General features: G+C 37.5%; 4 protein-coding genes across 4 annotated transcripts; all 4 read right to left on the bottom strand.

Moving 5' to 3' along the window:
* Nucleotides 1–1,034: 1,034 nt before the first annotated feature.
* On the bottom strand, nt 1,035–20,848 carry LOC123908770 (putative pentatricopeptide repeat-containing protein At1g12700, mitochondrial). Its single transcript, XM_045959498.1, has 2 exons — nt 20,806–20,848; nt 1,035–3,040 (listed from the first exon to the last, which is right to left on the bottom strand). The coding sequence occupies exon 2, from the start codon at nt 3,002–3,004 to the stop codon at nt 1,367–1,369; it is 1,638 nt and encodes a 545-aa protein (XP_045815454.1). The 5' UTR covers nt 3,005–3,040; nt 20,806–20,848; the 3' UTR covers nt 1,035–1,366.
* Nucleotides 4,599–6,358, bottom strand: LOC123905002. Its single transcript, XM_045954604.1, has 3 exons — nt 6,009–6,358; nt 5,628–5,904; nt 4,599–5,213 (listed from the first exon to the last, which is right to left on the bottom strand). Exons 1-3 carry the CDS (start codon nt 6,356–6,358, stop codon nt 4,599–4,601), a joined length of 1,242 nt encoding a protein of 413 aa, XP_045810560.1.
* On the bottom strand, nt 18,922–20,316 carry LOC123908773 (pentatricopeptide repeat-containing protein At1g62930, chloroplastic-like). Its single transcript, XM_045959501.1, has 2 exons — nt 20,176–20,316; nt 18,922–20,030 (listed from the first exon to the last, which is right to left on the bottom strand). The coding sequence occupies exon 2, from the start codon at nt 19,993–19,995 to the stop codon at nt 19,132–19,134; it is 864 nt and encodes a 287-aa protein (XP_045815457.1). The 5' UTR covers nt 19,996–20,030; nt 20,176–20,316; the 3' UTR covers nt 18,922–19,131.
* On the bottom strand, nt 20,011–20,769 carry LOC123905001 (pentatricopeptide repeat-containing protein At1g64100-like; the record flags this gene model as incomplete). The annotated part of the gene is made up of 1 exon (XM_045954603.1): nt 20,011–20,769. A coding segment is annotated over exon 1 (759 nt), but the record flags the coding sequence as incomplete, so codon positions are not given.
* Nucleotides 20,849–21,482: the final 634 nt, after the last annotated feature.

The following is a 21,482-nucleotide window of genomic DNA, read 5'->3' as shown; positions in this document are numbered from 1 at the left end:
CTCCTGTGTGTTATTTCCTGCTGTCTATCGTAGGCTGAAAACAAAAGAAACTAAAGAGACAGAATATGTGGTGAAGAAGGCTGAGAGGGATGGTGAGGCGATGACGGCGGTGAAATAGGAGACTTGCTATAAAATATACTAGAAACATACTTTGTTGTACATCAGAAACAAAAACCGTAGATAACAGAACTCCCACAAAACAAAATTTTTTGTGACATCAACGATTCAGTGCATATACATTTCAGATAGATAAGAATGACAGAACATGGAAAACTACATTAGATAAATAAGCTTTGAATGAAAAATCAAAGCTTGTTAAAGTTAAAAAAGACAAGGAAAAGGCGAATAAACCTTTAATTTTGACTCACTTCACGCGCCATAACAAGTTACTTCTTTGGTCATAATAATGCAAGGAATAACAGGATATTATATTTCCCAAACCATAACAAGTTTGCTTTCAGTCTCTATAGACCTGTATCCATGATCCCATTCCCTCACCCAAGATATCTGGTGTATTCTACTTCTGTATCGAAATGATTTTTTTAATATATATAAAGCATCTAGATATTAGCTATTGTTGATTAAGAAAACCATTGGCTAGTGTTGGGTTTTAAATATTGGATACAATTTCGCAAAAACAACAATAGCCAAATGTTGGACCAAGATGTCGTAGCATGTCCGTACAACATGTGTCTCTTGAAGCAGCGCACCTAAATTTTGTTTTATATCTTTTTGAAGATTTGATTTACAAATAAGTTCATACTTATCCAGCAAGCTAAAACGCACCTTCTACTGCAAGATACCTAAGGCGGTTTGTTTTATTTGTTACAAAAATATGTTTTATATGTTGTGGGGTAGTGAGGGGAGTGAGACACGGTCTCATATCTAGGAGTTCCTAGGTAGAGTATAGCACGAGTAGTAGCTAGGTGACAAGTTGTAAACGGGGCGTTTACTGATAACTTAGAACTAGTACTATTATAGTGGATTCCTCCTGGATTGGTATCCCCATAGTAGGTGTGTTTACACTGAACTGGGTTAACAAACCTACTGTGTTCTTTATTATTCTGCAGTTTATTATTTTGCTTGTCTGCTGTTTGATTTATATAGACAACTGGTGTAGCATCTGTCAAAGCATTTGTCCACTGCGTGCCAGGAATTTTAGCTAGAGCAAGTGTAATACAATTAGTACAAACTGAACCCAACAACACTCTTATGACATCAATAATTTTCAAGTCCTACCAATTTCCCAAAACACACTTATCCAAAAGAAATGACAAAAGCCTTATTTCCATTGAGTGAAGCAACTAAATAAATGAAATGATGAAACAATGTTGAAACATAAATATCATAATACCTAGTTTTAGTCTTACAACAGACCTCTTGAAATCATTTCACGAAGAAGTTTCTCTGCCTTATCATTTTCATCTTTATCAAATAGAGAATGGATAATAATTTCATACGTTGCAGCATTTGGAATGCAACTATTGTCTTTCATTTTTGACAGCATGGTCAATGCTTCGTCAAACAAACCCTTGTTACAAAATCCTTTGATCATAACAGTATATATATGAACATCTAGATTGTAGCCTTTGACCAAAAGATCTTCAAAAACCTTTCTCGCATCCTCCAGCCTTCCACCTTTACACAATCCACCAATAAGAATAGTGTACGTGCACATATCTGGCTGAATATCGTTCTCTATAATTTTGGTTAATAATGCAATTGCCTTGTTAACATCATGGTTTTTGCACAAAGCATCCAATATAGAATTATAAGTAAATATATCAGGTGGTTGACCTCTATCATGCATCTCATTGACAAGCTCCAAAGCATATGAGATTCTTCCTGATTTGCACAAACCATCAATAAGGGAATTGTAAGTTACCACATTAGGTATAATTTTTCTGCAATGCATTTCATTGAAGAGATTGATGGCTTCATCTACCATTTTAATCTTACAAAATCCATTAATCATGATACTGTAGCTATGAACATCAGGAGCCACTCCCATCTGAGCCATAGTGTTGAATATACCATTGGCCTTGTTAATTTCTTTAACTAAGCAATATCCATCCATTAAAGAGTTATAAGTAACAACATCAGGTTTAACACCTTTTCTCATCATCATAGCAAACATAGTTTTAGCTTCTTTCACTTTTCCTTCTTTACAAAATGCATCAACCAATATATTAAAGGTATAAATATTATGGTTGATGTTTTCCGATACCATTTTATTAAACAGATGAATTGCTTCTTTTAACCGACCTACGATGCAAAAGCCGTTAATTAAAGTATTGTAAGTGACTACATCAGGAGAAAGTTTCTTAGCAATCATTTCAGAGTATAAATGAAAAGCATGATTAACAAGTTTATCCTTGCACATACTATCAATAATTGCATTGTACATTACCACATTAGGTTGAAGCAGTTTCTCATCAACTCGTCTCAGCAGTTGTAGGGCTGTTCTTGTTTGTCCAAGTTTACATAACCCATTGATCAAGGTCCCATAACTAACATGACCTAACCGGAATCCCTGCGCTACGACCTTATCATGAAAGTTGAATGCTTTATGGATCTGACCTTTGAGACAGAGACCCTTAATGAGTGTAGTCAATGTTATGACATCTGGATGAAAACCCTTTTTGAGAATGTTGGCAAATACAGAAAAGGAAAGAGAGATTTGACCTAATTGTGAAAAACAATTGATCAATATGTTGGAAGTGACTAAATCTGAGGAAATTCCATTTAATTCCATCTGTCGATGAAGTGAAACAACAGTGGAGTATTGATTGAGCTTAACAAAGGAACCTAAAATTTTGTTAAATCGGAAGATGGATGGATTGTTTTGAAGTAGCAATTGATTGAATAAGCAAACGAGATTTTGTTCGTCTTTATTTTGGTTGTGGAATTGAGAGTATAGGCTTTTAGGTGAAGAGGAGAAGAAGCGAATGAATTTAGGGTTTTGGAGTTTTTGAAAATTAGGAGAAGAAGCAACATACGACATTGTTGTTTGTTTGGTTTAAAATGAAAATCGATTAATCTTAAGTGTATGTTTGGTTTTAATTTTGGAGGATCCAGAATTGATTCTGGACGTGTAGAATTGATTCTGACTTGTTTGGTTTCTCAAAAGTAGAATTGATTCTGCCTCCAGAATTGATTCTACTTGAAGCTAGAAATCGTAGCTTCTGATTCTAGAATTGATTTTTACACTCAAATTTTTTGTTCAACTCACTATTTCATCAATATATCCAAACATAAACCACTTCAGCTTAAAATCAATTTTGGCCAGAATCAATTTTACAGAATCAATTCTGCCAAAATCAATTCTCTCCGCCGCAGAACCAAACACACGCGAGCTTAAAATTAATTTTGGCCAGAATCAATTTTACAGAATCAATTCTGCCAAAATCAATTCTCTCCGCCGCAGAAGTGGGAGAGAATTGATTTTGGCATAATTGAAATCTTGAATGAATGATAATTTAATCTCAATGTGTAGGGGTTTTCACGGTGAGGCTTATCCAAGTGTAGAAGTGGGAAGCCCGGCCTAAAGTATTTCTCTGCATAGAATTGCCCAAAAAAAAATTTATAAGTATATTTAATTAAATAAGTTACTCCCTCCGTCCCAAATTATAAGGGAAAAAAGCCTTTTTTTTGTCCGAAATTATAACGGAGAAAGTCATTTTCAAGAATATTTTTTCCTTATTCTCATAAAATTAAATGCAAATTGCATTTAATTTTCTCTCTCTACCTTTTTCTCAATAAACAACAACCAATAAAAATTGTTTTTACATCTTCCTATGCAACTTATTCCAAACAAAAACATATTTCAAATTCTCATGTTTTACTTTTTCTTAATAAGTGTGATTTTTTTATTTTCTCTTATAATTCTGGACGGAGGGAGTAGATTGCAGTACAGTAAAAAAACATTTTAGCCTATTAGATCGGTCTATTTAAGTTATATGCATAATTTTTTTTTTTTTGAAGAAGCCAAAATGGAATATATTAACACAAACAGCCTCCCCAACACAAGACGTACTGAGGTAGACTAAAAAAGTTTACAATAGAGTCATAGAGATGCAAACACAATCAAATCATACAAGACCCAAACACAACAATGGACTAGACCACCAGCTATGGTAATTCGAAGCTAACGTAATACTCGTCGACTTCAACCACCTAAAGGAGAAAAACTTGATCTTATCCAACAAAAGATGAGGTGTGCCCGTTGAGCCTTTGAACAAACGATGATTTCTCTCTGTCCATATCACCCAAACACAAACTAGCCAAAGAAGCTATAGAAAAGACCGTCGCGCTCGAGATACACCTGCGGAAGCTGTAAATTGGACAAAATGATCACGCAAAGTAGTAAAATCCATCGGAGGAATGTCAACCCACGCACGAACTAAATCCCAAAGAGAGCCAGCAATGCTACAAGATAAAAATAAATGATGGGCCGACTCAGCCACACCACAACCAAACACACAAGAATCAACGGTAGAAGACAAAACTCCACGAGTGACCAGATTGGCTCTCGTGGGCAACCTATCCCGCAATAAGCTCCACGTAAAGATGAAAACCTTCAACGGAACCTGAGGGTGTCAAATAAGGTTTTCCGCATCATGTAAAGCAACATAAGCCTGATGAGTCAGAATCTGATAACCTCCAGCAATCGTATACCCTGCATCAGGATCTGGGTGCCACTGCCACCTGTCCAAAGTCTGATCCTGCAAAGAAATGTCAAGAAGTAAAAACTGACTCTCCCTCAACAACTCCTCCCACGCCCTCAACCGCCTCCGCCACACCCACGCCTCTTCATCTGCCCTCCACCCTAAAGCAAACATCTCTGCGACCGAGTGCGATTTGGTCTTAGCCAACGCAAAAAGGCGACCAAACCGCTCCCTCAACGAGATCTCATCCAACCAAGGATCGGTCCAAAAAAGAGTATCTAAACCATCCCCTACCCTCCTCATAACATGCTCCCCAAACCACCTACCACGTAACTCACCCTCACCCTCTCTAATACGCACAATCTCCCTCCACCACACCGAGCCTCGCTGACCTCCCTCGCAAAGTCTACCATCCTCAACCCCATACCGAGCTGCCAAAACTCTAAACCACATGCCCTCTCTGTCCACCAGCATCTTCCAACACCACTTACCCAACAACGCCAGGTTGAATTCACGCAACCGTCTAACCCCCAAACCTCCAAACTCCTTACGCGAACAAATGTCTTTCCAACTAACCCAAGAGATTTTCCTAGAATCCTCACACCCCCCCCCCCCCCAAAAAAAATTTAATGAAAAGAGATTCAATAGAGGAAATGATACCTGAGGGAACCTTGAAGAAAGAAAGAAAGAACATAGACAGGTAAAGAAGTCAAGACAGACTTTAACAAAACCAGACGACCACCAAACGACAAGAAGCGACTTTTCCACCCAGACAATCTATTCTTTATACGAGACAACACCGATTCCCAAAACACCAAGCGCTGCGGATCACCCCCCAATCTGAAGACCCAAGTAAAGGAAAAGAATCTTTCCCACTTTACAACACAAGACAGGCGCAGCTTCGCCTAACCAGGAATCTGGAATATTAACGCCAATCAATAAGCTCTTATTAAAATTTACCTTCAACCCCGACATAGTCTCAAACAACACTAAAACAGCCCGAAGAGCTCGAACATTTGCCCAACTTTTAACCCCCAACATGAGAGTATCATCAGCGAACTGAAGATGTGACACCCTGATTGACTCCTGACCACCAATACTATATCCCGTAAACAAATTACGCGCTACCATCGCTTCCATAAGCACACTGAGACCCTCAGCCGCCAGAAGAAAAAGGAAAGTTGAAATCGGGTCACCTTGCCGAAGACCTCGCCGAAGAGGAAATTCATCAGTCGGACTACCATTAACTAACACAGAAGTTGTACCGTGCAAACACATTCTCTAATCCACTTTCTCCACAAAGTTGGAAACGACATTCTCCCCATAACGTCATCAAGATACCCCCAATCCACCGAATCATAAGCTTTCTCAAAATCTACCTTAAATAACATAAGATCCTTTTTAGACTTACGCGCCTCATCCACTATCTCGTTTGTAATTAGAATACCATCAAGAATTTGCCTATTCTTCACAAACGCAGTCTGGGACTCAGATATTACACTGCCAATCACTTGTCGCAACCTATTAGCTAAAACCTTCGCCAGAATTTTATAAAGGCTTCCCACAAGCGAAATAGGCCGAAAGTCGTTCAACCGTTGAGGATTATCCGTTTTGGGGATCAAAGCAATGAACGTAGCATTAATACCTTTAGTCAACCTGCCGTTCCGATGAAAGTCAAAAAGGAAACGCATAACGTCACCTCTCATCTCGACCCATAAATCTTTGATAAAACCAAAATTAATTTCGTCGGGACCCGGACTTTTATAACTGTCACAATCTCACACAGCTTGTTTCACCTCAGCCTCCGTAAAGGGTTTGATTAAACCTCCAACCTCCACCTGATTCAACCGCTTAAATTGAAGGTCTTCAACCCCCGACCTCTCCACATTAGGTGCCTTAAAGTGAGACTCAAAATGCGAAAACACTGCCTGCCTAATCGGAATCACCCCCTCCAACGTAACACCATCAACCTGAATAACGGATATAGCATTCCTGCGACGGCGACTCGCCAAAATCGAATGAAAGTACTTAGAGTTAACGTCCCCTTCCTTGAGGCACAACGACCGAGATTGTTGCCAACTGATGCTTGCGTGTAGCTTAGACAGCGAATGGATATCATACGAAACCCCATGAAGCTCGGTTAACTCCGCCTCAGAAAGATCATCTTCCTCCCCCTTCTCATCAAGAGCAGACAGCCTAAACTTCAAAGAATCAATGCGACTAGGAATATTTTGAGCATGAGCCAAGTGCCAATCTCTCAGAGCCACCTTGATCATCTTGAGTTTTTCCTTGAGCACATAACTACCCCGGCCATCAACCTGAAACGAATTCCACTTTTCTCGGACAAACGCATTGTAACCGGGAATATCCTTCCAACACTTAAGCATCCTCGACGGACGAGGTCCCTAATCTTCCTCGTTCGCAGACAAGACCAAAGGCAATGGTCAGACAACCCCCGTAACTTAGCTACTTGTTTGCAATTGGGCCAAGAAAAGCACCACTCCTAAGATAAAAGGAACCTATCAAGACGGCTCATCGAAACACCGTCCCCTTTGAACCAAGTAAACTTACGTCCAATTAAGGGAAGATCAATCAGAGAATTATCTTCAATAAATCGATTAAAAGGGATATGATCCAAGGATCGATGCCCGTCCCTAACCGACCGTCTTTCATCAATGTGCTTGGCAGCGTTAAAATCCACACACACACACCTTCTTTTCTACCAATGAATCAAGCCGCACCGAAAAATAATCTCATAGCCCTTGCTTAGCCCCGTCGTTGCAAGGCGCATAGACATTTGCCACATGAAACTCATCCCCTGTCCTAAGAAACCGACCATGACACCACAAAACATGCCCACGGCTTTCAGTCGACTAAACCTCCACCTCAGAAGTGTCCCACAGAGTCAAAAGCCCTCCTGACGCCCCAAGCGATGGGCGATAAGAGAACCCGTGTGGAGAGCTGCCCTAGAGAATTTTATAAAGAAATTCATCGAGAATTTGCAATTTCGTCTCCTGGATACAAAAAATAAAGGGTTTCAGATCCCCCACCATCTTACGCACTTCCTTCCTCTTTTCAGGGCCTCCCAGCCCTCTAATATTCCAAGAAATAATCTTCATAAAAAACACATATCCCCCCCCCCCACAGCCAAAAAACCACAACACTAGCACTCGTTGTCCCTCCGGGTCCCCCCTGCCCCAGACAACTGCCCTGTAAACTACTTCTTTCCTTTGCTCGCCCTTGAAAGAATATTGAACATGTTCACACTGTCTCCCTTAAACTTGACCCCGATAGTTTTCCCGATCCCCCACACATCATCCACCGCCATTTTGTCATTGCCTTGAACCGCCACCCAATTCATCCAATCGTTATTGGCAGAACCCGACGAGGATAAATCTCCTGACGAGACTTGACAACTCATAGAGCAAGATGGATTAACCCCGTCCCCGCCCCTTCGCCGACGAACGCTCTTCTTTAAAGCCTTTAACACCTCACAACGATCTTTGCTTGACATCCTAGCCACATTTTTAATGTTATGGAGAGGATGACGAAGCATCCCTCTTGCTTTCTTTCTCTTCAGATCCTGCTCCCCGATCATATTAAGTTTCGATCCTTGGTGAAACACCTTTCTGCTCCTCTTACTAGCTGAAAAGATCACTCCTGCATCCCCGTGATTCTGATCCTGCAGCCATTCCAAGCTCCAAGGCCCTGAAATAATGGATCGTCTCGCCTCCGGTGGGCAGGAATTTGTGCGCTTGCTAATAACCGGTCGAATAGTAGGCCTAACCTGAGCCTCCACCAAGGGGTAAGGCGCCTCTGCCTGACCATCATGATCACCGAGCGCTTCCTTAGAACCCTTCCCCAAAACATATGAAATCCCGACTCTCTCAGGACCTGGTTTAGCTTCAGACTTGTATAACAATTCATCATCCCGCATGCCTTGGCCTTCAACGAGATCCTCCTCATCAAGCCCTTCCTTAAATTTATCGATTAACATGTCCACACTGCGGTTAACCTCCGGATCCACCTGACCTTCACTGTAATCAGCTTGAGATTCCTCAAACTCACTCCCCTCGTCAAAAAGACAAGAATCCTCTCCCATAGCGTACCCCCATTCCTCCACGATCTTAATCTCCACTATGATTCCGTCCACCAGCACAGACACACTTTTTTTGATTATGTCAAGTTCCGGTGTAGCTATTAAGACTCGCGCGAAGTCTAATCTGGTCTTTTCAACATAACTACTATTCGTTCGAAGGAACCGTCCACTTTCAAAAACGCACAGCTGGAAGAATTGCTCATTCCAAGCATGAAGAGGAACTCCATACAAACGGACCCAAGCACCTCTCCGATAAGGTGATGTCTCCTTATCCCATCGCATCCAATTCCAAAAAACTAGTTGGAAGAACTCCTTAGCATTGTTGATCACTGACATAGCATCTCCATTCTCAGTGCTATGGACAAAAACCTTATCGGCACCCATTGGAATGAGAATCAGATCACTAAAACCCGCGTCCATAATTTTGTTCTGCACCACAGAAAGCGATTCACCATTGAAGACTGTAGCCACTACCCCTTTGTAAGCCCACTCTGTATCATTAGGCTTCGATTTATAGCTTCGCATAAAGACTTTGCAGTCCTTGACTGAATCATTTAGCTGCTCAACCTTATTCGCAGACTTTACTACCCCTTTTATTGAGTCTGCCTTTTTTGACTATCTCCTCCTGCCGAGCCCCTAGCTTGATAACCACCTCCCCCACCTGCACTCCTTCCCATGGGGAACTACTATCCTTCTCCGCGGTAATATCAATACTACAGCATAATCATTAATTTTCTTCGGCGACTTATTATTACCAGCACATCCTGTAGGCTCTACATTCCTTGCTGAGTCTTGCTGCCCCACTTTCAGCTACTGCACTTCTTCTCCTTTTCTTAATCCACCCCTTTGCCTCTCCGAGTTCCTTCCCACCCCGGAAACATTGCGTTCAAACATGGCAACACTAACTTTAACCCGAAAATATCCAAACCAAACATTGTTGATAGCATTCAACAATTTTGTCACGTTTTTAACATTAGAAAATTTAACGAAACCGTAAGGTTTACCGTATCTATTTCTTTTTTTTTGCAACAAACACGTCCTCCAGCATACCACAGACTTCAAAACCCTTCCTCAAATAAAAGTTCGACATTTGTGCTGGAAAATTTGTGAAATAAAAAGATACGTACCGTTTTAGAGCACAACCCGAAGCACCACCATCACCAATCTTATTATGTGAACGCTCAACATCGCCATTCCCATAATTTAACTCCGCACTCGCACCGCCGTTGTTGCCCTTAACCGTGCCTTGGCCAAAATGATTTCTGCCATACTCTTGCTTCTTCAAGGAATTCTTCTCCTCCTGCATAACACGGTTATTATAAACAACACACTTAGAATCATGAATTTCTTCCTCCCTTCCATGATTGAAACCCAAACGGTGTCTATCTGCATTCCTTCCATCGTGATTTCGGCCGGAATCTCTACCTCTACCGTCCTCCCTTTCCTCCTGCCTACATCGCCGACCACTGGAAGCTTTCCGCCGCCCTTCCATGGCTGAAAACGATCACGTTCTAGAATTGAAGGAGAAGGATCGCGCAACACGCCAGTTCCTTGACCGATGAAACATGCTCCGCCCTCTGTTATATCGTGACCTGCTTCTTCCAGATCGATAGTGATTGCAGACCTGGTGATTGGGAATACAACACCGATCGTGAGAAATATCTCGTCCAGGTTTCGAGCGCGATCGCGAATGGTGATCATAGGTTCGTCTATGTCTGTCCTGTTTTCGTTCATCCTGTCTAAGCTCTTTCCACCCTCTCCGTCGCACCTCAGCCCATTCTCCACTATCAATGGAATCGCCCCCCGTTTCTGCCTTACTTCCGGTGAAGGCGATGACCGAAACTGTCGTCCTAGGCTTGCCCTAGAAGCAGCTCTTCTCTCTCTTTCTCTCTAACTCTCTCTCTCTCTCTCTCTCTCTCTCTCTCTCTCATCGCTCTGTTTTTTTTAAATATTTTATTATTATTATTATTTATATTTATATATTAAAATTTGTATTTTGATTAAATTATAAATTTATTAATTTTTTCTGTAGTTTTGGTTCCGGCAAACGAATAATCATTGAATCCTACTCTAAATCACTAGTATGGCTATCAAAATCATGAGCATTAGCATGTAGGTTCCAGATCCAAGTAGTAGTATCGGGTCCCTTAGCTATTGTTCTTGAGAAATGACCAAGTTTTGCCCGTTGCTCGAAAGAAGTTTTTATGGGATCCCTATCTACCAAAATTTTGACGGGTGCGTTTGTTACAGATTAAAAAAATAGTGATTTTGATGTAAAATAATTTAGAGATTAGTTTTTATAGATTTTTAGAAAAGTTGAATTTACATTGTGTTTGTTTATTATAATAAAAATCACTTTTTTTAAATAAAATAATCTTTAGTTTGTTTAGATACAACTTATAAAAGTGATTTTTTTAAGGAAAACACTTAATAGCACGACACATGGTTGTCGTCTAGGAAACACCGACACTCCTCAGATTAGGCGTGTCTGTGTCGGACACGTTGTTATACCCTAATTTTGTCCTACCTATTCCATAAATTATTTTTCATCTCATTCTCATATTTCTCATCTTTTTATTATTAAAAAAAATTTTCAAATCCCAAAAGACATTTTAAATTCTTATTTGTTTTTATTTTTACTATTGTTATTTTATTATTATTGTGACAATTATAAAAAATGAAAGAAAGAAAAAAGGGGATAACTGCACGGCAGTTATGTTTGCATTCCCCACCCTTTTTCATTTTATTATTTTTGTTTTAAAGAAAAAAAAACAGAGTAAAAGAATAAAAGGGGGGAGAATCAGTACAATGAAAATAGGACAAAACAATACTGAGCTGTGTTCTGCTTCCTGCTATGAGTTTCAAATTATGTCTAAACCAAGTTCAAGTCTTGCCCTCTTTCTTCGTTGACCTTTTTTTCTTTGCCATTCTGGTGTTACTGCAAAAACTGAACCACTGCATCAACACCTCATGTCACAATCTCTCTAACTCTCAATTTTGTCTTTTGATTCACCTGAAACCCTAATTTTCTAGTATAAGTAGAGGTAACATTTCAGAGCATGAGGGGGCGATTTTGGAGAAAAACAGAGAAGAGAAAAACCAAAAAACTCATCTTTTCATCACTTTTCCAACAAGTTCGAAATCCATTAAAACCACTTCCAACCTTCAATTTTCTTCACCCAAATCACTCCAAGAACCTACCTAAGCTTGAACCCACAAGAAAAACGAAGGAAAACCGTCAAGAGGGGCTTACTCAAAGTTCAAAATAGCAAAGAAAAGTGTAGGTGTTAACCCACCAAAACAAAGCTCGAAACCAGTAAGATTCTGAACACTTTTTACTCCTAAATATCATATGAAGCTTTTACAACCTTTAATTTTGCTTAAATCGCACAAATGTAGGTTTTCAAAATTTTGGGGGTTTTAAAGTTTCGAACTTTTTTTTTGAGATATAAACATCTATTGAAAAATCTAAGTTTATATTCATGATCTATGCAAAATTTCAAGCAAAATCATATACTCATTTGTAATTTTTGACGAAGTTTTGATGTTGTTGTTGTTTGGCCGTGAAGCTTGATGAAGCTTCCATGGCTTCTCTGTTGTTGTTCTTCGTCGTGAAGGAGGAGAAGGAGGTTGAAGACGATGACGTGGCGGCACGTCATTGGCTCCCTCCTTTTTTTAAAACGCGTCCGTTCGATCAATCCAGTGACCAAGATCTGTTGAGTGATTTTTAAATCACAGCCACATGCTTTAATCAAAGGGCTCAGATCCATGAAGTCCACCGTGCGCCTCTGTTCTTATGCCACATTGGATTCTGTCCTGTTTTTTTTTTTTTTTTTTTTTTGAACGAAAATCAGATGGGCTGGGCCTGGTGTTGCAGGTTGCTATTGCTTCACCCCCAGTACCCAGTTTCGCACCACCAATTACGTTTTGCTTAATTTTTAGTGCTTATTTATATAAGTGCTTATTCAAATAAGAGCTTATTCACATAAGTGCTTATTTAAATAAGTGTTTATCATTTGGAAATGATTATTTGAGTTATTGATTAATTAGTCAATTAATTAAATACTTGATTAAGTGAGTAACCATTTAAGTTGTTTGATAAAAAGTACTTAAATTACTAAGTGCTTAAATGGTTAAACACTTAAATAAGTGATTGTTAGTTAAGTGATTAATTAATCAACACCTCTCATGCTTATTTTAATAAGTTCATATTTAATGTTTTAATTGCTTGCTTGAATTAATACTTTCATCTTCTTTTTATTTCTCAAAAGCACTTCATTACTTTGAAAACCCCAAAACTCAACTTTCTCTTAATAAATACGATTAAGCAAAATTGACGAGGTTAACAAAAAGCTTCAATTGGCGCATATATGTATATATTTTGTTTGCTTGATTTGTTTTTTTGTTTTGCTTTAATCGTAAAAAACTCAATAAATAGAATGAAAAAGGAAGGGACTGACGTATGACTTTCTCTACCCGAATGGTTCCGAGGCCCTGACGTATGACTCGTGTCTCGGACCATTCTCATTCTCAAACCTTAAAACACAAAAAAAATATCTCTTAATCTTTTCTGTTGATTTTGTTAAATCAAATTAAAACGACTTAAGATTAAAAGGATGAAAAAGGAAGGGACTGACGTATGACTTTCTCTACCCGAATGGTTCCGAGGCCCTGACGTATGACTCGTGTCTCGGACCATCCTCATTCTCAAACATTTTCACAAAAATTCATAAAATCAACTCAACACACTCAAACCTTTTTCACTGCCCTCGCGCGCAGTAAAAGTAAAACCCTTTTCACAAAACGGGTGACGTTTTCGTCCATTCTCCGTAATACAAACCACGCTTAAGCCTCCAAAGTGCGAGCATACAAGCAGCGTTTAATACGAGAATGCGACTTGGACGTCATGCGTCTAAAAGCAACCAACCCACAAACATTTTTACCCCTGAACTACGAAACCCTGATTTTCCTATTGCACCTGGAAATACGTAGGAGCAGGATTCAACATCTTGTCGGGCATAATAATAAAAAACAAACATTTTTCCCCGTATACATAATCATATTAACAATAATAAAAAACCTTTTTTCTATTGATGAAGCAAGAAACAAGTGATCAAGCAAACATTAAAAAACACATTAAAGCAAACAAACAATTTCCCTCTAAAAGGTTCCCGTTGAGTACAACGGATGTGAGGGGTGCTAATACCTTCCCCTCGCATAGCCAACTCCCGAACCCATTTCTCTACCCTTCAAGGTTTTCTCGATATTTTCCTTTCCCTTCTTTGGGATAAATAAAATTCGGTGGCGACTCTGTTTCTTTTCGAGTGTTCACACTCGAGGATATTTTTCGCGCCGCGACACACGTGTCGGTGTCCGACACCGACATTGACACTTATGATTACACTAAATTATGTCACTTTTCCAATTTTTTATCGGTGTCGACGTGTCTGTGTCTGTGTCGTGTCCGGTATCTGTGTCCCTGCTTCATAGGTTATCGTCAATAGCACACGACTAGTATTAATGACCATATAATTAATTACTCTCCTATCTTAATTATTTATTTTTTTGGGTAAACATTTATCCTTGAATTTTTATGCGCCAAAAAGAATAGTTAATTTTCTCTTGTTAAAATAAATAAATTTAAAATTTGCAAAGAAAGATTCCTATAATGTATATTAAAATGACAGAAAAAAAAAAGTTAAAATTTCGAATGATGTACACGAGTTGACTGAAAAGTAGGGATAAAAAATCATGTTAGAAAATATTTAAGAGACCAAAACTTATTGAAATATTTTATAAAAGTTGTATTGTTTGCAAACTCTAATCCTAACCCCTTTTTCCCACATTTGTGGAGTTCAGCTAATGTCACATGGTCATGTTATAATAACACCCTTCAACTGAATGCGATCTTCCGTTTCATGTCCATGACTTTTATAGAATTTGCAGCACTTCGTTATGTCTGTCCTTGATGATTTCTTAATCTCTCTAGGGAATCTCACCCCGGACTCTACAAACTCGTGTTTATACACTCCTACAAGATTCGTTCTCTAGATGTGCTCATAGGAGTGTATTTAGAGAAATTACCACGTGGTCCTCACCCTGTTGTTCTGTTTGCTGGCTCAGTTGGATCTGATTGGCTATGGGGAATCGTCTCCTAGTTTCGCATGATATTTACATTCATTAAGCAAATCTTGCCAAAACACTTCAATATGAATCTCTTTATCTCTAATTTCAACTTGATTGATTTGATTAGTATCCTCTTCAACATCTTGATGTGGTTCAAGCTTACTCCCTCCCTTGTAAAACTTTTGTACTTTTAGCCTTTTACTTTTATCCCAAAACTTTGATTCTTTTAAGAATTCAATGTACAATTAATGATATTTTACCATTTGTACCTTACAAGAATAAAAGCATTTATTAAATGACCAAAGATTTGGGACGGAGGGGGTAACAAAATTTAAGCACTCTTCAGCAGCATCTCTTAAATCATCATTTACTTCAACATTACTAGGCCCTTGACTAATAATTCTCCTCTTCTTGGAAAAAAACTTCCTCTAACTATTTTCTCCGTCCCTTCTGCTGAAGCAATTGTTGCAACAAAATTAGGATTTTGCATTGCTCTTGCCAAGAAACTCCTCATCTGTTTTTGTTTCTATTTAAGCTTTCCTTCCACTGTTTCAAAGGAAAATTCTACTATTCTGTTGATATTAAGTACTAAATTATGAATATTGTTTTCTCCATTCCAACAATAGGCAGGGGCGTCTCCGAGTTTTTGGAGGCTCTGTGCAAAATATAAAAGTGACCCTTTAATAAAAATAGGCCATAATAAAAGAAACAATGCAAAATTAGCTATGAAGCGTCTAAGAAACAAGAAAATCTCTATTACACATCTCTTCATTTAATAAAACTATAGTATAACAATTAGCTATAAAACGTCTAAAAAATTTATTCACAATAGAAAATCTCTTTTAGGACATTTTGTAACTAATAAATCAATCATTTTAGAATAAAGAGAATCTCAAGTATTTGAGTGCAATTACTAGTTTTATATCTGTCATTTACTAATACTACTACCCTATAAAAAAAATTTAGAGCCCCTATTTTTATGGGGTCTTATGCCGTCGCACATGTCGCACACCCACAAAAGACCCCTCTGGCAATAGGAATAATAGCTTATATTGGTGGTTACTTGAAGAGATCTACCGATGGAGAGATCAATTAGAAAGATTGAAGAAAGCATCGTAGAGTGCAGCTGCCGAGACGTCGTCTCTCATCTCTCAAGAACAAGGCTTCAATAGGGGCTTGGGTACTGTAGGGTGTCCAAGTCCCACATCAAATAGTACGAAATTCTTTGTGGTGTATTATTTAATAACTAGTTTGGTTCTCCTCCATAATAACTAGCTTTAAGGCTTCCCAAGTGTTTGTGATACTTATATAAATGCTGGAGATGAGGCCAAGATTTTCTTGCAATCTTTATGTCAAATAGTAGAAGGAAAAGGAATATTTCAACAGAGGAATCTATATAATATAAAGAGACATACATACTCAATAAAAGAAGAATCAATGAAATTCACGTAAGGAAGAAAAAAAATAGAATCAATGAAACTCATAAAGTATTCCATTTGAATACAAATTGTGTGCGATACCAGAGCCTAATCAGCACAATATGTGAATATACAAGGATCACAATTTTTAACATTATGTACTTGTACACGAAGTTTTATATATACTTAAGAAAAATAAGATTGGCAGAACACGGAAAACTACTTTGGAGGTATCCAATAATACACTTCTTTAAAAGAAGGAACCCTACTAGCTAATATGAACAAAAAGCAATCCATTTTATTAACGAAAACATGATTCTGAGACTAAAATAATAACAAAACTAGCTGCCAAGTAAATCGAGCAGAATTTAGAGCTGAATGAATTGAACAAAGACAAATCCATTAAATAATAGGTTGTACCTGTCAGATTCAGACTTTTTTTAAGATGCATGCTTAAGGTCTTAAACATAATAGCAGACTACAATTGCACTAACATCTGAGCAGCTCTTTTAAATCACTTATTGAGTTCTTTAAATCAAAATAGCAACTTGAACCGAAAGGACGATGATTTAGTGATCGGTTATGAACAAACAAATTTCAATGAAATGAGCAAACAATAATTGTTCAACCTGTCAAATCACTAGCGTCTAGTGCAAGGAAGACAGTGCTCGAATTTCAAATCAATAGCATCTATATAAAAGGGGAATCATGAATCATATTGATGTGTGCAAGTGTTGCCATCCTGAACTATTCAATCATATTTATGCTTTATTAAGAATTTAATTTAACAACGAGCACAAAAAAGTGAACAATACATTTAAGTATATGCTGCTGCATATATAATTATGGAGAAAATAGAATTATGCTTCCTACAAATCAAATAACTACCTTTGTAACGGCCACTAAGACTTCACCTTGGCTTTATAGTGATAGCAGGAAAGTGGCAGCAATACAGAGGCAACACCTTTGCATATTCCATCATGCTTTCATCAACAGGTTCAATTTATTTTTCAATTGCAACAAAAGTTTCATGTAGAAATATGATCAAAACAACACATTGACATTAGGCAACTAAATCAGTTGACTACAATAGCCAAAGCTGGACACATGATGCATCTGCTGTTGAAATTCAGAGTTGTTGTACTTACTGATATAGCGATAAATGCATGCTGCTTCTGTGATTCTTCACATCTGGACCCATTGTCCAACTATCAATAGACATCTCAAATATAATATACATTCTTGAGACATTTTTATGTATCAATCTGATTTCATTAAGAGCTTTTGCAACACTAGTGCAATTAATCTATAATTGTTGTTGAAATTGGTGTCGAGGAGGATAATTGGAAGCGTGACGTCGCGTTTCGTAAAGGGGAACCTCCATGTGAGAACCGTTACTCTCTGTATCTTCTCCAAAAAAACTGCCCCACATTCGAGGATCCCGATCCTCTCCTGTGTGTTATTTCCTGCTGTCTATCGTAGGCTGAAAACAAAAGAAACTAAAGAGACAGAATATGTGGTGAAGAAGGCTGAGAGGGATGGTGAGGCGATGACGGCGGTGAAATAGGAGACTTGCTATAAAATATACTAGAAACATACTTTGTTGTACATCAGAAACAAAAACCGTAGATAACAGAACTCCCACAAAACAAAATTTTTTGTGACATCAACGATTCAGTGCATATACATTTCAGATAGATAAGAATGACAGAACATGGAAAACTACATTAGATAAATAAGCTTTGAATGAAAAATCAAAGCTTGTTAAAGTTAAAAAAGACAAGGAAAAGGCGAATAAACCTTTAATTTTGACTCACATCACGCGCCATAACAAGTTACTTCTTTGGTCATAATAATGCAAGGAATAACATGATATTATATTTCCCAAACCATAACAAGTTTGCTTTCAGTCTCTATAGACCTGTATCCATGATCCCATTCCATCACCCAAGATATCTGGTGTATTCTACTTCTGTATCGAAATGATTTTTTTAATATATATATATATAAAGCATCTAGATATTAGCTATTGTTGATTAAGAAAACCATTGGCTAGTGTTGGTTTTTTAATATTGGATACAATTTTGCAAAAACAACAATAGCCAAATGTTGGACCAAGATGTCGTAGCATGTCCGTACAACATGTGTCTCCTGAAGCAGCGCACCTAAATTCTGTTTTATATCTTTTTGAAGATTTGATTTACAAATAAGTTCATACTTATCCAGCAAGCTAAAACGCGCCTTCTACTACAAGATACCTAAGGCGGTTTGTTTTATTTGTTACAAAAATATGTTTTATATGTTGTGTGGTAGTGAGGGGAGTGAAACAGGGTCTCATATTTAGGAGTTCCTAGATAGAGTATAGCACGGGTAGTAGCTAGGTGACAAGTTGTAAACGGGGCGTTTACTGATAACTTAGAACTAGTACTATTATAGTGGATTCCTCCTGGATTGGTATTCCCAGAGTAGGTGTGTTTACACTGAACTGGGTTAACAAACCTACTGTGTTCTTTATTATTCTGCAGTTTATTATTTTGCTTGTCTACTGTTTGATTTATATAGACAACTGGTGTAGCATCTGTCAAAGCATTTGTCCACTGCGTGCCAGGAATTTCAGCTAGAGCAAGTGTAATACAATTAGTACAAACTGAACCCAACAACACTCTTATGACATCAATAATTTTCAAGTCCTACCAATTTCCCTAAACACACTTATCCAAAAGAAATGACAAAAGCCTTATTTCCATTGAGTGAAGCAACTACATAAATGAAATGATGAAACAATGTTGAAACATAAATATCATAATACCTAGTTTTAGTCTTACAACAGACCTCTTGAAATCATTTCACGAAGAAGTTTCTCTGCCTTATCATTTTCATCTTGATCAAATAGAGAACGGATAATAATTTCATACGTTGCGGCATTTGGAATGCAACTATTGTCTTTCATTTTTGATAGTATGGCCAATGCTTCATCAAGCAACCCATCGTTACAAAACCCATGGATCATAGCAGTATATGTATAGACATCAAGATTGTAGCCTTTGACCAGAAGATCCTCAAAAACCTTTTGAGCGTCATTCAATCTTCCACCTTTACACAATCCATCAATAAGAATATTATATGTGCACATGTTTGGTTGAATACCCATATCTTTAATTTTTGTTAATAAAGCAATTGCCTTGTCAACATGGTGATTTTTGCATAAAGCATCTAATATAGAACAATAAGTAATTATATCAGGTGGTTGACCTCTATCATGCATCTCATTGACAAGCTCCAAAGCATATGCGATTCTTCCTGATTTGCACAAACCATCAATAAGGGAATTGTAAGTTACCACATCAGGTATAATTTTTCTGCAATGCATTTCATTGAAGAGATTGATGGCTTCATCTACCATTTTAATCTTACAAAATCCATTAATCATGATATTGTAGCTATGACCATCAGGAGCCACTCCCATCTGAGCCATAGTGTTGAATATACCATTGGCCTTGTTAATTTCTTTAACTAAGCAATATCCATCCATTAAAGAGTTATAAGTAACAACATCAGGTTTAACACCTTTTCTCATCATCATAGCAAACATATTTTTAGCTTCTTTCACTTTTCCTTCCTTACAAAATCCATCAACCAACGTAGTGAAGGTATAAATATTATGGTTGATGTTTTCCGATACCATTTTATTAAACAAATGAATTGCTTCTTTTAACCGACCTACGATACAAAAGCCATTAATTAAAGTATTGTAAGTGAAAACATCAGGAGAAATTCTCTTAGCAATCATTTCAGAATATAAATGAAAAGCATGATTAACAAGTTTATCCTTGCACATACTATCAATAATTGCATTGTACATTACCACAGTAGGTTGAAGCAGTTTCTCATCAACTCGTCTCAGCAGTTGTAGGGCTGTTCTTGTTTGTCCAAGTTTACATAACCCATTGATCAAGGTCCCATAACTAACTTGATCTAACCGGAATCCCTGCGCTACGACCTTATCATGAAAGTTGAATGCTTTATGGATCTGACCTTTGAGACAGAGACCCTTGATGAGTGTATTAAAGGTTATGGCATCTGGATGAAAACCCTTTTTGAGAATGTTGGCAAATACAGAAAAGGAAAGAGAGATTTGACCTAATTGTGAAAAACAATTGATCAATATGTTGGAAGTGACAAAATCTGAGGAAATTCCATTTAATTCCATCTGTCGATGAAGTGAAACAACAGTGGAGTATTGATTTAGCTTAACAAAGGAACCTAAAATTTTGTTAAATCGGAAGATGGATGGATTGTTTTGAAGTAGCAATTGATTGAATAAGCAAACGAGATTTTGTTCGTCTTTATTTTGGTTGTGGAATTGAGAGTATAGGCTTTTAGGTGAAGAGGAGAAGAAGCGAATGAATTTAGGGTTTTGGAGTTTTTGAAAATTAGGAGAAGAAGCAACATACGACATTGTTGTTTGTTTGGTTTAAAATGAAAATCGATTAATCTTAAATGAATAATGTTATGACAATGTGATTGAAATCTTGAATGAATGATAATTTAATCTCAATGTGTAGGGGTTTTCACTTTTCACGGTGAGGCTTATCCAAGTGTAGAAGTGGGAAGCCCGGCCTAAAGTATTTCTCTGCATAGAATTGGCCAAAAAAAAATTTATAAGTATATTTAATTAAATAAGTTACTCCCTCCGTCCCAAATTATAAGGGAAAAAAACCCTTTTTTTTGTCCAAAATTATAAGGGAGAAAGTCATTTTCAAGAATATTTTTTCCTTATTCTCATAAAATTAAATGCAAATTGCATTTAATTTTCTCTCTCTACCTTTTTCTCAATAAACAACAACCAATAAAAATTGTTTTTACATCTTCCTATGCAACTTATTCCAAGGAAAACCCACAAAAACATATTTCAAATTCTCATATTTTACTTTTTCTTAATAAGTGTGATTTTTTTATTTTCTCTTATAATTCGGGACGGAGGGAGTAGATTGCAGTATAGTAAAAAAACATTTTAGCCTATTAGATCGGTCTATTTAAGTTATATGCATAATATTTTTTTTTTTGAAGAAGCCAAAATGAAATATATTAACACAAACAGCCTCCCCAACACAAGACGTACCGAGGTAGACTAAAAAAGTTTACAATAGAGTCATAGAGATGCAAACACAA

Source organism: Trifolium pratense, linkage group LG2 (assembly GCF_020283565.1).
Source record: "Trifolium pratense cultivar HEN17-A07 linkage group LG2, ARS_RC_1.1, whole genome shotgun sequence".
Lineage (NCBI taxonomy): Eukaryota > Viridiplantae > Streptophyta > Magnoliopsida > Fabales > Fabaceae > Trifolium > Trifolium pratense.
This window is presented reverse-complemented; position numbering and strand designations above follow the sequence as displayed.

Coding starts and splice junctions, on each gene's coding strand:
- LOC123908770 (XM_045959498.1), bottom strand. CDS start 3,004: ATGTCGTATGTTGCTTCTTCTCCTAATTTTCAAAAACTCCAAAACCCT.
- LOC123905002 (XM_045954604.1), bottom strand. CDS start 6,358: ATGCGTTTCCTTTTTGACTTTCATCGGAACGGCAGGTTGACTAAAGGT. Junction 5,905..6,008: donor TATGATTCGGTGGATTGGGG/GTATCTTGATGA, acceptor AGTTAATGGTAG/TCCGACTGATGAATTTCCTC. Junction 5,214..5,627: donor AGACTATGTCGGGGTTGAAG/GTAAATTTTAAT, acceptor TGTTCGCGTAAG/GAGTTTGGAGGTTTGGGGGT.
- LOC123908773 (XM_045959501.1), bottom strand. CDS start 19,995: ATGGTATCGGAAAACATCAACCATAATATTTATACCTTCACTACGTTG.